The sequence below is a fragment of the Amphibalanus amphitrite genome, unplaced genomic scaffold (genome assembly GCF_019059575.1).
Source record: "Amphibalanus amphitrite isolate SeventyFive unplaced genomic scaffold, NRLGWU_Aamphi_draft 000100F_arrow, whole genome shotgun sequence".
Taxonomy (NCBI): Eukaryota; Metazoa; Arthropoda; class Thecostraca; order Balanomorpha; family Balanidae; genus Amphibalanus; species Amphibalanus amphitrite.
Genome location: NW_024881595.1, coordinates 755,754 through 768,747, shown reverse-complemented (window position 1 = coordinate 768,747; position 12,994 = coordinate 755,754). Strand labels below are relative to the sequence as shown.

Below are 12,994 nucleotides of genomic sequence, written 5' to 3'. Positions count from 1 at the left end.
CTCATATTGGTCTTTATTTTTTTATCATTTAAAATGTTCCTGAAAAATAAGCTGTATGCGATGTTTTTGTGAATACAAACATTACGCAGTTGTTTCATTATTTGCTGCTTGGAGGACACAAAAGGCAGCATGTATAGGATGAACTCAAAATTTGAATATTTGTGTCAATTGGCTGCATTACTTTTGCTTTATTGTTTGTCGAGATCGTCAGTCTGTGCATTCCGCAACTAATTAGGTCTGTTTTTCACCATTTATCATCATAATGCCGTTTGCCGACCTCATATCATCCCTCTCTGATAATCCATATTTTGGAGCTGGATTTGGTCTTTTTGGTGTTGGTGCGGGAGCTGCAATGTTGAGAAAGGGATCACAAGTTGGCATGATCATGTTCAGAAGACATTATATGATGACTCTAGAGGTACCATGCAAGGATAAGAGCTATCAGTGGCTTCTTCAGTGGATCACAAAGAAAGGTGCGAAGCAAACACAACACTTAAGCGTTGAAACCACATACAGGCAGCATGACAGTGGCAAGATAACCACAAACTATGACTTTATTCCCAGTGTTGGAGTTCACTTTCTGAGGTAAGTGCTCCTGCTTTTTACTGAGTTTTGAATTCAAGTCTTGACTACCTACCAACTTGGAAGTTGGACTGAGATGATAGTTGGCTGGCCCAGTGCAATCACCTCTGATTGATAGTTGCCCATGTTTTGTCAATGCTGCCAGCAAAAATATTTATCCAAACCTAACTGAAAGAGCATGGGTTGATTGGGCCTTGGGGCTCATTTTCTTACCAATGGACAGCCTAATTGTCATACACTCACCACTCGAAATACTGAAGCTGAAGTAGTGAGCCATTGACTTGCTTATTTAGTTCTTTGAAAAGCTATGAACCAGATATGGACTTCATTTCTGCAGATACAACAAGACCTGGATCCGGGTGGAAAGGAACCGTGAGCAGCACACCACTGACTTCCAGATGGGAGTTCCGTGGGAGACTGTCACACTCACTGCGCTCGGCAGGAACAAACAGCTCTACTTTGATATGCTAGAAGAAGGTGGGTTTCATTTGAACATAATGCTTTTGTAATAAGTGGGGAGGGGAGGGGCACTCGTCTCCGCCAACTGACGCACCGCCTCGGGGTCTACGATGCGAATGGGTGCACAGTCACGTGACCGACACACTAGATTCTAGAATGTCTCCGGACCTCGTGAAGACGGAGAAAATGATCCCCTCCTTCTTCAGCTGCAGTAGATCAGAGAACATTGCCCGACGGCGAGGAGTGAGAGACTCTGAGATGAACAGTCCAGAACCCTTTAGCTTGGTCTTAGTCCTAAATAGGACGTCTCTATCAGACCCGCGCACAGCCGTGGTAAAGTCAACTAAAACCTTACCATTCTTCAGCCGGATCATGGCTTTCACCTGAGAAGAGTCCAGTGAGTGCCTCAGGTGCTGCTGCACCCGGGACCGAATCAGGTTTGCGGCGTCCTCCCGGCGAGTCAGCGTCTGTATCGCCGGTCCAGAGAAGATGAGAGACGTCCGCCGCTCCTCCTGCTGCCGTCGGTCCTCACTCAGCTCCATCTGCTGGAGGCGCCGCATCAGCTCCTTGGTCTCCCTATGCAGCTGGATGATGTCCATGTCCGCTGAATTCTGTCGATCCGACACCGCCTTGAGGGAATCCATCGCGAACGACAAGGACTCCTCTATAGCCATAAGCCGTCGGTCGTTCGAGTCCCGTATCTCCTTCACACACTTCACATTTTCTTGTGCAATAAACTCTTTAAGTTCAGCACAGATGTCTATATCACTTTGCTCACCCTGCGCTGGGGAGCACACTTTCCGCCTCTTTGGCATGACTGGCCCGCACATGGACACTGGTTATCAGCTGACCAGACTCGCTCGTCCAGACGGTCGCGCACGCAGAGCACCGCTCGCGCGTTCGACCCGGCCAAGGTCAGCCGGCCGACTGACTCCGGCTCTGATTCCGGGCATAATTGTTGACCCCAACTGACTTGAACTCCAACTCCACAGGCCTGACATGGCTGCGGAGTCGACGAATTTTCGGTGACTCTGACTTCGCCTCCGACTCTGGTTTCCAAAATCGACTTCTAATCCGACTCCGACTCCGGTCACAACTGTCGACTCCGACTCCGACTCCACAGTCCTGATTGTGTGATGAAATGGATTGTGACCGCCAAAACTGTCCTGTCGCCCGTCTCGCGAGCAGGGTGGCGGGCGGCCGGTGGGTCAGCCGAGCGGGCCGCCGCGCCGTCCCCCCCCCCGCCCCAGTGGGGGTGTTTTTGCGCGCACCTGTGTGTGCCGGACCTGACCCCTCTCGCGGCGACGCCCGTCGATAGCTTTGTTCACGGGGAACGTGGTCGGCGCGGCGGGCCCGGTTACGTTTGTTTAACGCGCTGCGTCCGTCTCGGCGGCCGCTGGCGCGCTGCGTCGCGCCATATCTCTTTCTTTATCTCCGGTTCGTCGCGTCCAGTTAGTTTGCCTAATACCGTTTGCTTTGCTCCCTCGCTATCTCCCCTGTGTGTGACCCCATTGCCAGTCATATTTAAACCTGTTGTAAACACCTCCCTCGCTCTGTTCTCTCCCAGTCTTCGCGCCGTGCGGTTGTTCGCTCCGCTCGGCTCAGCCTCCACGCAGTGTGGTGGTTTTCTGCCGGCTCTTTGCTCATCGCAATATAGACTGTGAATAAGTGCAGTGGTGTGTCCAAGGAAGTGGTCACCTGGAGCGATTGAGCAAAAGACTTCAAGTTAGCGGCACAGTATACTCAAGTTACTCTCTGTTCAGCCTCAGTCGTCGAGCCGGGCGGTTGTTTCGTTCCGCTCGTCGCAGCCTTCAAGCAGTGTAATTGGTTTGCCGGATCTTGCTCTTTGCAATACAGACTGTGAAATCAGTGCAGTGGTGTGACAAAGGAAGTGATCACCGAGAGCGAGGAGTGAGAGAATCAAGATAGCGGCACAGTATACATTCCAGTTACACTTCACTTCACTTACACTTCAAACGCAGAATTACCCTTCTCCCTATACCTCGCCCGATCGTGCCATCACGGTCTCTATTCCTCACCTCTGTTCCCGCCATCGTGGACTCTGTCCTTACAAGCCCTGTCGTGCCAGCGCGACTCTTTAACCTTCCCCGTGTCACGCCATCGTGGCCTCTATCCTTATCTCTCTTAAAGGTAGGTCGGCACAGTCCCAACCTCGCCCGATCGTGCCATCACGGTCTCTATTCCTCACCTCTGTTCACGCCATCGTGGACTCTGTCTTTACTAGCCCCTGTTGCGCCAGCGCGACTCTTTAACCTTCCCTCGTGTCACGCCATCGTGGCCTCTATCCGTATCTCTCTTAACCCTCGCCCGTAAACGGCGATCTGCCACCTTCGCCCATGCAGGGGGGGGTTGGTGCGACCCCCCCCCCTTGGCGTTTGAAAACGGAGCGTCGTAGAGCTTAGCGGAAAAGACCAACGGATTGCTCTCGCCGAGATCTCGCGATTGGTGGTATATTTTTTGGTCCTAGGTCAAAATTTGACCTACTTTTGACCGGTCAAAGGTCAAATTTTCGGAAAAATAGACTTTTTTCAATTCTCGGCGGCGATTGCGGCAAAACGGTGGGAGATATCGACTTGAAACCTTCACTATCGTGTTCCTTGATCAATTCTCTATCGTTTGGTATGTATTTCGTTTCCCTAGCTCTAAAAATGGCGCGTTGGGAGCGCCGGAAGTCGGCAAGGTCACAGTCGGCGGCAGAAATTCGAAAAATCAAAATTTAAATTTTTGAAATCTGATTGTATTTTTGGATTTGGGAGGTCCATTTGCTCCCTATAGAAGCTAATATTGCTGCATATTCCCATTGAGGTGACAAGAATTAGCAAAATAGTGGTTCGGGCGCTTTTCAAAAATGGTACCGGACGCTGTTCCTCTTGTGACGTCATAACTCCGTGACCTGACCTGACCCGGTCAAGTTTCTTATACCATATGATAGCCAATACTTGCCCCAACATGCATGGGAAGTTTCATCACGATCCATCAACCGATGTCCGTACCACCGGCAGGAAACCTCGGGCGTTGGCACTCAGTTTGTGAAAATCCGGCCGGAGGCTGTTCCCTTTGTGACGTCATAACTCCGTGACCTGACATGACCCGGTCAAATTTTTTTTATCAAAAGATGCGCAAGGTTTGCCCCATAAGGTTCCCAAAATTTGGCGGCGCTGCGCGCCGCCGTTTTTGCACTATTTCCGAAAAACCTCAGGGGGGGGGTTGCACCAACCCCCCCCTACATGGGCGAGGGTTAAAGGTAGGTCGGCACAGCCCAAACCTCGCCCGATCGTGCCATCACGGTCTCTATTCCTCCCCTCTGTCCACGCCATCGTGGACTGTGTCCTTACTAGCCCCCGTTGCGCCAGCGCGACTCTTTAACCTTCCCCGTGTCACGCCATCGTGGCCTCTATCCTTATCTCTTTTAAAGGTAGGCCGGCACAGCCCCAACCTCGCCCGATCGTGCCATCACGGTCTTTATTCCTCACCTCCGTTCACGCCATCGTGGACTCTGTCCTACGAACCCCCGTTGCGCCAGCGCGACTCTTTAACCTCCCCTCGAGTCACGCCATCGTGGCCTCTATCCCTACTCATCCTTGTACCTGTTATGAGGGTCTGCGTTTCAGTCACCTAAATGCTATGGACCAGTAGCCAAGCCCAGTCACACAGAAACAAGATACAGTCCACTATAGAGCGCTCGTGACGCACAGGCACAAACGTCACCGAGTCGGCGCCGGCTGCTGCGTCTGCGACATTTAACTGGTCCTCCGGGCCGGATAGAGCCCGCATCATGTCAGAAACAGAAGGTACAGATCAGTCCGGCGCAGCCGAGCAAGAAGAGAGCGTCCAGGAAGAAGCTCGTCAGGAAGCAGCCAATGAAAACTTGAAACTGCTGCGCCGAAAACGGGGGCAAAAGTTGGCAGCATTCTCACGGGCGTGTCACCGAGCGGAAGCGATCATCGCCGCTCGCGGGAGTCGGTCGCGCCTGGCAGGTTTGTTGGAAACCATTGACTCGTCCCTGGAAGGTGTCATCGCAGCAAATGAAGCTTTAGAAGCCTGTCTGACATCTCAAACTGAAAGAGCTGAGGCAGAAGCGTATTGCGCAAAAGCCGAGCGCGACAGACAAGAAATTGGGGAAAGAATCACTCAGCACCTTGCTGAGCGCAAAGATGAGGCGCCATCAGAAGCCGGCTCTCATGTATCTGTCGCCCAAAGAAGCAACACAAGTGACGCTTCGAAAGCTTTGCAAGTTGAAGCAGAAGTCGCTGCAAAGGTGAAGTCTTTACGCCTACAGCAGCTGAAGCGCAAGCAAGAAGAGGAGCGGCTTCAAGAGAAGCAAGAAGAGGAGAGACGACGAATTCAGGAGACGCAAGAAGAGGAGAGACGACGAATTCAGGAGACGCAAGAGGAGGAGAGACGACGAATTCAGGAGAAGCAAGAAGAGGAGAGACAGCGTCAAGAAAGGGAAGCTCGGAGGAGAAGACAGCTACAAGACGCTGAAGATGAAGCTGAAGCCGCCCAGCTAGAAGCCAACCTGCGCAAAGAGCTCAGCGATGACCTCCAAATGGAAAGAAGAAATGATTTTGAGGATGAGCTGTTCGGAGCCGAAGCAGTTGTGATAAGGAACCGTCAGCTTGAAGTGCAACCAGTGTGTGAAGGAGCGATCACCAGAGCGGCCCGTCGAGTGGGAGTGCGTCCTGAAGAGCCAGTTGAAAGATCGGAATCACGCAAGGTGGGAAACGCGACGTCATGGATACAAGGACTGCAAGGCCCGCAGCAGGCGCCGCGCACAGATGGAGCGACCGCGTTTTCTGCCTTCACAAAGAGTATTCCAAGACTAACTCTTCCCACCTTCAGCGGAAAGGCGTCAGAATGGCCGAGGTGGGTTGGGTTGTTCAAGGCGCTGGTTCATGACCAACCATCCCTCTCCGACACTGAGAAAATCGCCCACCTACAATCATCTGTAAGCGGTCTGGCACAGCAGACTATATCTGGCATGTTATACGACGGAAATCTCTACCACCAAGCTCTAAAGGCGCTTGAAGAACGTTTCGGCCAGGACGATGACATCATTAGGCACAACCTCAAAAGCATCTTCGACGCTCCGGACCCACGTGAAGACGACGCAGAATCACTGGAAATATTTCAAGCAACCGTGCACTGTGCGGTCACTATTCTGCAGAACATAGGAGCGAGCGCAGACCTGCACAGCAGCAATAGCTTACAGCGAACAGTGGAGAAACTACCAAGAGAGCTGAGGCGCGAGTGGGGCAAGTTCTCTTTGGAGCTAAAACCTGGAAAACCGTCGCTATTGGATGTAGATGCGTGGCTGCAGACTCAAGTTAAGATAAGCAGAAGCTGCCCGAACGGAAAACAGAGCTCTGAAGAAGCCAGCCGTAAGCACAGGAAGGAGAGCGCCGTTGAGACTGTCAGCAGACAGGCCTTTACCACGGCTGCGAGGCCCATCCAGAAACAGGAATGTTCTCTCTGCGGAGAACATCACAATCTGGATCAGTGCAAGCTGTTCACTGCAAAATCTCCCGACGCCCGGTTGAAGCACGTGTTTGGTGAGCAACGATGTTTCCGGTGCCTGAAGAAGGGCCATCGCGTGAAAGACTGCCGGAAGGCAAAACGCTGTGGGAAGGACGGCTGCAAGTACCGGCACCACGCTCTCCTCCACGGCGGCCAGCCAGTCAGGCCTCAGCCATCCAAAGTGTCAACCGCGGAAACGGAGAGAAAGGCTGATGAAGCAGTTTCGAGGATACGTCTCGCAACCAAGCAGAAGAGAGTCGCGGCAGCCTCGGGATGCCATCAAGAAGACAAAGGCAATGTTACGCTGCTGCAAGTAGTCTCAGTCCGAGTCTTTGGAAGTACAGGAACCAAAGACACGCTGGCTCTACTAGACCCTGGCGCCCAGACATCCCTATGCAGTCAGAAATTAGCGGACAAGCTGGGCATCTCAGGCGAGCCGCAGGAACTATGCATGCAGACGATTCAAGGTACTGGAAAGGGGCAAGTGGCCAGGAAGCTGGTAATGGAAGTGCAAGGTCTGTCCCCTGAGGCCAGCGAGAAGCGGATAACATTATCCGAGGTGTGGGCCGTACCGAAGATGAACATCTCTGTGCCACGAATCAGCGAACGGCACCGACAAACATGGCGTCACCTGGAGAACCTAGATGTGCAAGACTGTTCCAAGGGCGAAGTGCAGCTGCTCCTGGGTGCCAATGTTCTCGAAGCTGTGATCCAGCACGAGGTGAGAGCTGGACCACCAGGGCAGCCAGTCGCCATCCGAACCGACTTCGGCTGGGCCCTTACGGGGGCGGTGCATGCCCTCGTCCCAGAGTCTCCGCGACAGGCAGCAGAGGCAGCAGCAGCACCGGGGGTGGTGCATGCCCTCGTCCCAGAGTCTCCGCGACAGGCAGCAGCAGCAGCAGCAGCACCGGCGGCAGCAGCACCGCGGGCGGTGCATGCCCTCGCCCCAGCCACGCAACAGACGGAGGGGCATCAAGAGCGTGCTCGCCGGAGATCCAGCGCTCCTCGCCGACTCCAACACACCGCCAGCTACGCGGCCGCTCGCCCGCACGACCCAGGTGTTCCCGGGACCAGATCGAAGAGTCCGTTCTGTCCAGATCAAGACAGCGGGAGGATAAGCGGGTAGATGGCTGTCGCCCAGATCGCGGTGATGGGAGAACAGTGAGCAAGTGCTGTGAACAGTAATGTAAATATGTGTAAATATGTGGGAACTGCCGATTGCTCACCCGGTCCGGACCCCGCCCCGTCGAGGCCTTCTACCAGCCGATATATCAGTGGCGGTACAAAGTTTAGTGTTCTCATAGAGTCGAACACGGGGGGCGGGATGTGACCGCCAAAACTGTCCTGTCGCCCGTCTCGCGAGCAGGGTGGCGGGCGGCCGGTGGGTCAGCCGAGCGGGCCGCCGCGCCGTCCCCCCCCCCCCGCCCCAGTGGGGGTGTTTTTGCGCGCACCTGTGTGTGCCGGACCTGACCCCTCTCGCGGCGACGCCCGTCGATAGCTTTGTTCACGGGGAACGTGGTCGGCGCGGCGGGCCCGGTTACGTTTGTTTAACGCGCTGCGTCCGTCTCGGCGGCCGCTGGCGCGCTGCGTCGCGCCATATCTCTTTCTTTATCTCCGGTTCGTCGCGTCCAGTTAGTTTGCCTAATACCGTTTGCTTTGCTCCCTCGCTATCTCCCCTGTGTGTGACCCCATTGCCAGTCATATTTAAACCTGTTGTAAACACCTCCCTCGCTCTGTTCTCTCCCAGTCTTCGCGCCGTGCGGTTGTTCGCTCCGCTCGGCTCAGCCTCCACGCAGTGTGGTGGTTTTCTGCCGGCTCTTTGCTCATCGCAATATAGACTGTGAATAAGTGCAGTGGTGTGTCCAAGGAAGTGGTCACCTGGAGCGATTGAGCAAAAGACTTCAAGTTAGCGGCACAGTATACTCAAGTTACTCTCTGTTCAGCCTCAGTCGTCGAGCCGGGCGGTTGTTTCGTTCCGCTCGTCGCAGCCTTCAAGCAGTGTAATTGGTTTGCCGGATCTTGCTCTTTGCAATACAGACTGTGAAATCAGTGCAGTGGTGTGACAAAGGAAGTGATCACCGAGAGCGAGGAGTGAGAGAATCAAGATAGCGGCACAGTATACATTCCAGTTACACTTCACTTCACTTACACTTCAAACGCAGAATTACCCTCCTCCCTATACCTCGCCCGATCGTGCCATCACGGTCTTTATTCCTCACCTCCGTTCACGCCATCGTGGACTCTGTCCTACGAACCCCCGTTGCGCCAGCGCGACTCTTTAACCTCCCCTCGAGTCACGCCATCGTGGCCTCTATCCCTACTCATCCTTGTACCTGTTATGAGGGTCTGCGTTTCAGTCACCTAAATGCTATGGACCAGTAGCCAAGCCCAGTCACACAGAAACAAGATACAGTCCACTATAGAGCGCTCGTGACGCACAGGCACAAACGTCACCGAGTCGGCGCCGGCTGCTGCGTCTGCGACATGGATAGTGCCCTCGTTACTTGGTAGCAGAGTGCTCGACCCGGGACTAAAAAGCTGAAAGTTGTTCCGTTTTCGGTCCATTTGAATCCAATAAACAGATCGGCAGTGGGAGAGGATGCCGTACTAGACCACGAGACTTACTCGTACCGTCATGTTCTGCGGTGTTTTCAACTTTCGAACATGTTGATATCCATTATTCATTTCGGGTGAATCGTGGGCGACGATTCAAGTCTAAATGCTACGTACAATTACCTTCTGCCCCCGGAGCCGGCTGCCGGAGCTGGAGCCGTATCCGATTTTTTCTCCGGAGCCGGAGCCGGAGCCGTCTGAAATTTCCAGCGTCAGCGTCCCTGGTTAGAAGGATCCTGGCCGGCCGAAGGGGGCGTGGGTGCCACCTTATCGTTTTTTTTTTTTGCGACCGCTCGGAACACGTCGGCAACAGAGAGCCAAAACTGGGCATAGCTACCTGACTTTTGATGCAAAACTGGCCTTGTGACACCTGCATTTTCACGGGGGGCCTCTGGTCGTCTTTAAGGAACCTCTGTTACCCTCGGGAGAAAAATGATTTTTGAAAATATGCCAACAGATACCCATTTCTAGCATTGCAGTGCATAGAAAGAAGTGAATAACGCCGGCGCTTCCTCCTCTTCCCATCCCTTTTAAGGCCGCTACTGGTAATGCAGGTTTCGTGCAAATATCCATGATAGCGTAGCTACGAATAAACTGCAAGACAGTCTTTATCGCCCTCTGATGACGTCACGTGTATGTGGGCAGCTCGTCAGCTGGCGCTGCGGGAGAACCAGGGCAAGACGCTGATGTACACGGCGGCCGGATCCGAGTGGCGCCAGTTCGGCCACCCGCGCCGCCGCCGGCCGCTCGACTCGGTAGTGCTCGACCAGGACATCAGCGAGCGGATCCTGGCGGACGTGAACGAGTTCCGCCGCAACCCGGCCTGGTACCAGGACAGAGGTAGGTGGCGAGAGAGGGAAATCAGGGAAATACGTAAGACTGGGACGGGGTGAATATTTGCTCACCAACCGTGGCTTTTGATACGCCAGGGTGAAGAGGCCCTACCAAGAATCTTGATTGAATATGTCTTTAGCGAGCTAAAGTCGCCGAGTGGGTCTCAAGTTTAATGCTGACGTAGGTGTATTCAAGGGGCGTCGCCACGGATTTTTGACTGGGTGGACGGATTGGCTGACTAAAAACCCAAAAGTTAGTTACCGTACATTTTCAGGCCTATGCATTACTTGTAGCGCATACACATGTTCTTCCCGCGTGGAAGTGTTATTAGTCACAATGTCTCTTTTCTACTTGTGTATAAATTGGCGGCGGCAAAAAATGCAAAAACGCCTGGCAAAACAGCTCCAAAACGCATGAATTTTGCATCCCGTGTAATAAGTTTGATGCCAGGACAGTTAAGCTGTGGACTGGTTACCATGTCAAGCACCCCTGCCTCTAAAAAAATCGTGTAGTCCTTTGTCAATCTTTACCATACAGCTTAGACGGTCGGGAGGAAAAAAAGCCGTCTGGGGCAGTTTTCAAATTAAAAATTGATCAGGAGAGTCAAAAACGCGTTTTTTGTTATCAAATTCGTAAACTTTGCTCAATAACGAAACAAAACATGCCTACTACAGACGAGTGGTATACTACACCGCAGCGCATTTTGGTTTTGCGGAACAGTATATCTCCAGTCGCCAACACCACACTGTTGTTTATTTATCCCCAATTCAGTAACGGCCGCCTAATCGCTACTGTCAAAGCGCTGAACTGGTTGCATAGAGTCAGACATGTGCATGGATCCGAGTGATGGATCTATGATCCCAGTGGATCTCGAAGCAAAGTACAGGTTGGGATCTATGATCCCACCGGATCCGGCGTGAAAAATACATCTTGGATCTATGATCTCATATGATCTGACGATACATTACGAACATGGATCTATGATCTGAGTGGATCCCACCATGCACCACATTTGAAACCATTTTTTAAAGGGTTTCTATGCCAATAAGTGACACAAAACTATGGATTATGACGTGCGATCACATAAAATCACCAAAACAGAACGTTTGTGAGTTGAAACAAGTGCTTTTTTGGGATATATGTGTTGACAAAAAAATAAGTGAGGATCTATGATCTCACTGGATCTCAAGCAAAAAATGAGACTCGGATCTGTGATCCCTACGGATCTCTCGATAAATTACAGAGCTGGATCTATGATCCCGTCGGATCCGAGATCAAGATCCGTGGGATCAGATCCCAGATCCATTTTCTCGGATCCATGCACATGTCTGCATAGAGTAACAACTAACATCAAGGTGAATGAGTGTCATGCATACTGCATAGTGCCTTCCGTTTCTTTTCTTTTTTTACGAGTGAGGAGTATGTGGTCAGTTATGGGTGAGGAAGATCGTTATAAAATGTTTCTCTTGGACAAAAACATGTGTGCATTCATACATTGGATCGTATACAGCAAGCTGACAAGCCAGTAATTTCCTCCCCTCCGATGTGTGCCAACCGCCAGGCATTCCGTACCGGCGCGGCTACCTGCTGCACGGACCGCCCGGCTGCGGCAAGTCCTCCTTCATCACAGCGCTGGCCGGCGAGCTCGGCTTCAGCATCTGCGTGCTGAACCTGTCGGAGCGCGGCCTGAGCGACGACCGGTTGCACCACCTGCTGGCCGTGGCGCCCACCGAGAGCATCATCCTGCTGGAGGACGTGGACGCCGCCTTCGTCAGCCGCGAGGACACCGCGCAGGTGAGCACGGGCGACCGGCTGCGCAGGTCAGAAGCGACTCAGACTCGCCGATCAGATAAATATGCAGAATCGGACGGTCCTGAGCGTTACTTCAAGGGAGCTTGAAGGTCGTGATAAGTGTTTTCTCGTGTTATAACTTTTCAGATAAGGACTTCGTGACATTTTACTTTTTCGGTCTATATGAGAAATTACGACTAAAATACAAAGCAGAAATTTCAAGTGTTCAGATCAGTGTTAATTCTAATATTTATGATTCTAATGCTATTTTGATCTTCCAACCGACGTTCACTTCTCATCTCACCGTTCATCATCACTCTCACCGTTCCTCAGATGCGTGCTGCGTACGAGGGTCTCTCCAGAGTCACCTTCAGCGGTCTGCTCAACTGCCTGGACGGCGTGGCCTCAACAGAGGCGCGCATTGTGTTCATGACGACCAACTACCTCGACCGGTGAGTCGATACGAGCCCCGGTCCGAGCAGTGTACCTGAGTTGTGAATACATATATTCGGCCTCCTTCTGAAGTCAGCTGCGTTGTCACACATTGTATTTGGCCGAAGAATGAAGATACGCTGAAAACGGCATTTTGAGCACCAATTCAATGAATTGTTGTGTTGAGCTCCGATAGGTTTTCGTTAAATGCATCATTCCTGTCCGTCCGCTGTGTATAGTCACTAACCGCCGTGCTGCGATTGGCTGTGACCGTTTGTCGCCCGCCTCTCTGCTCCGGTCAGGCTGGACCCGGCGCTGATCCGACCCGGCCGGGTCGACGTCAAGGAGCTGGTCGGCTACGTGACGCCCTATCAGCTGCGCCAGCTGTTCCTGCGCTTCTACCCCGGCCAGACGGCGCTGGCTGAGCGGTTCGTCGAGGCGGCCGGACGGCTGGACCGACCGCTAAGCGCCGCAGCCGTGCAGGGACACTTCATGCTGTACAAAGAGGCGCCCGAACAGGCGGTGGCAGCTGTCGCCGATATGGGGGCGTCGTGACCACTGTGTGGCCGGGAGGGGGGAGGTGTGATTCTAGAGACCTCAGCTGAATGACAGTGTGAATGTTGTTTTGTAGGTATTTTTATTGTTGAACTTGTTTGTGTATGTATCAGTGTTAAATAATGTAATAAATGACGTCGAACTTTGATTTTCATCACTTTTCTCATGATCTATTTTCAACTTATCATTT

General features: G+C 52.7%; 1 protein-coding gene across 1 annotated transcript; it reads left to right on the top strand.

Moving 5' to 3' along the window:
* LOC122380542 (mitochondrial chaperone BCS1-like) lies at positions 1–12,952 on the top strand. Its single transcript, XM_043363780.1, has 6 exons — positions 1–585; positions 920–1,059; positions 9,838–10,032; positions 11,588–11,820; positions 12,151–12,269; positions 12,552–12,952. Exons 1-6 carry the CDS (start codon positions 263–265, stop codon positions 12,802–12,804), a joined length of 1,263 nt encoding a protein of 420 aa, XP_043219715.1. The 5' UTR covers positions 1–262; the 3' UTR covers positions 12,805–12,952.
* The last annotated feature ends 42 nt before the right edge of the window (positions 12,953–12,994 follow it).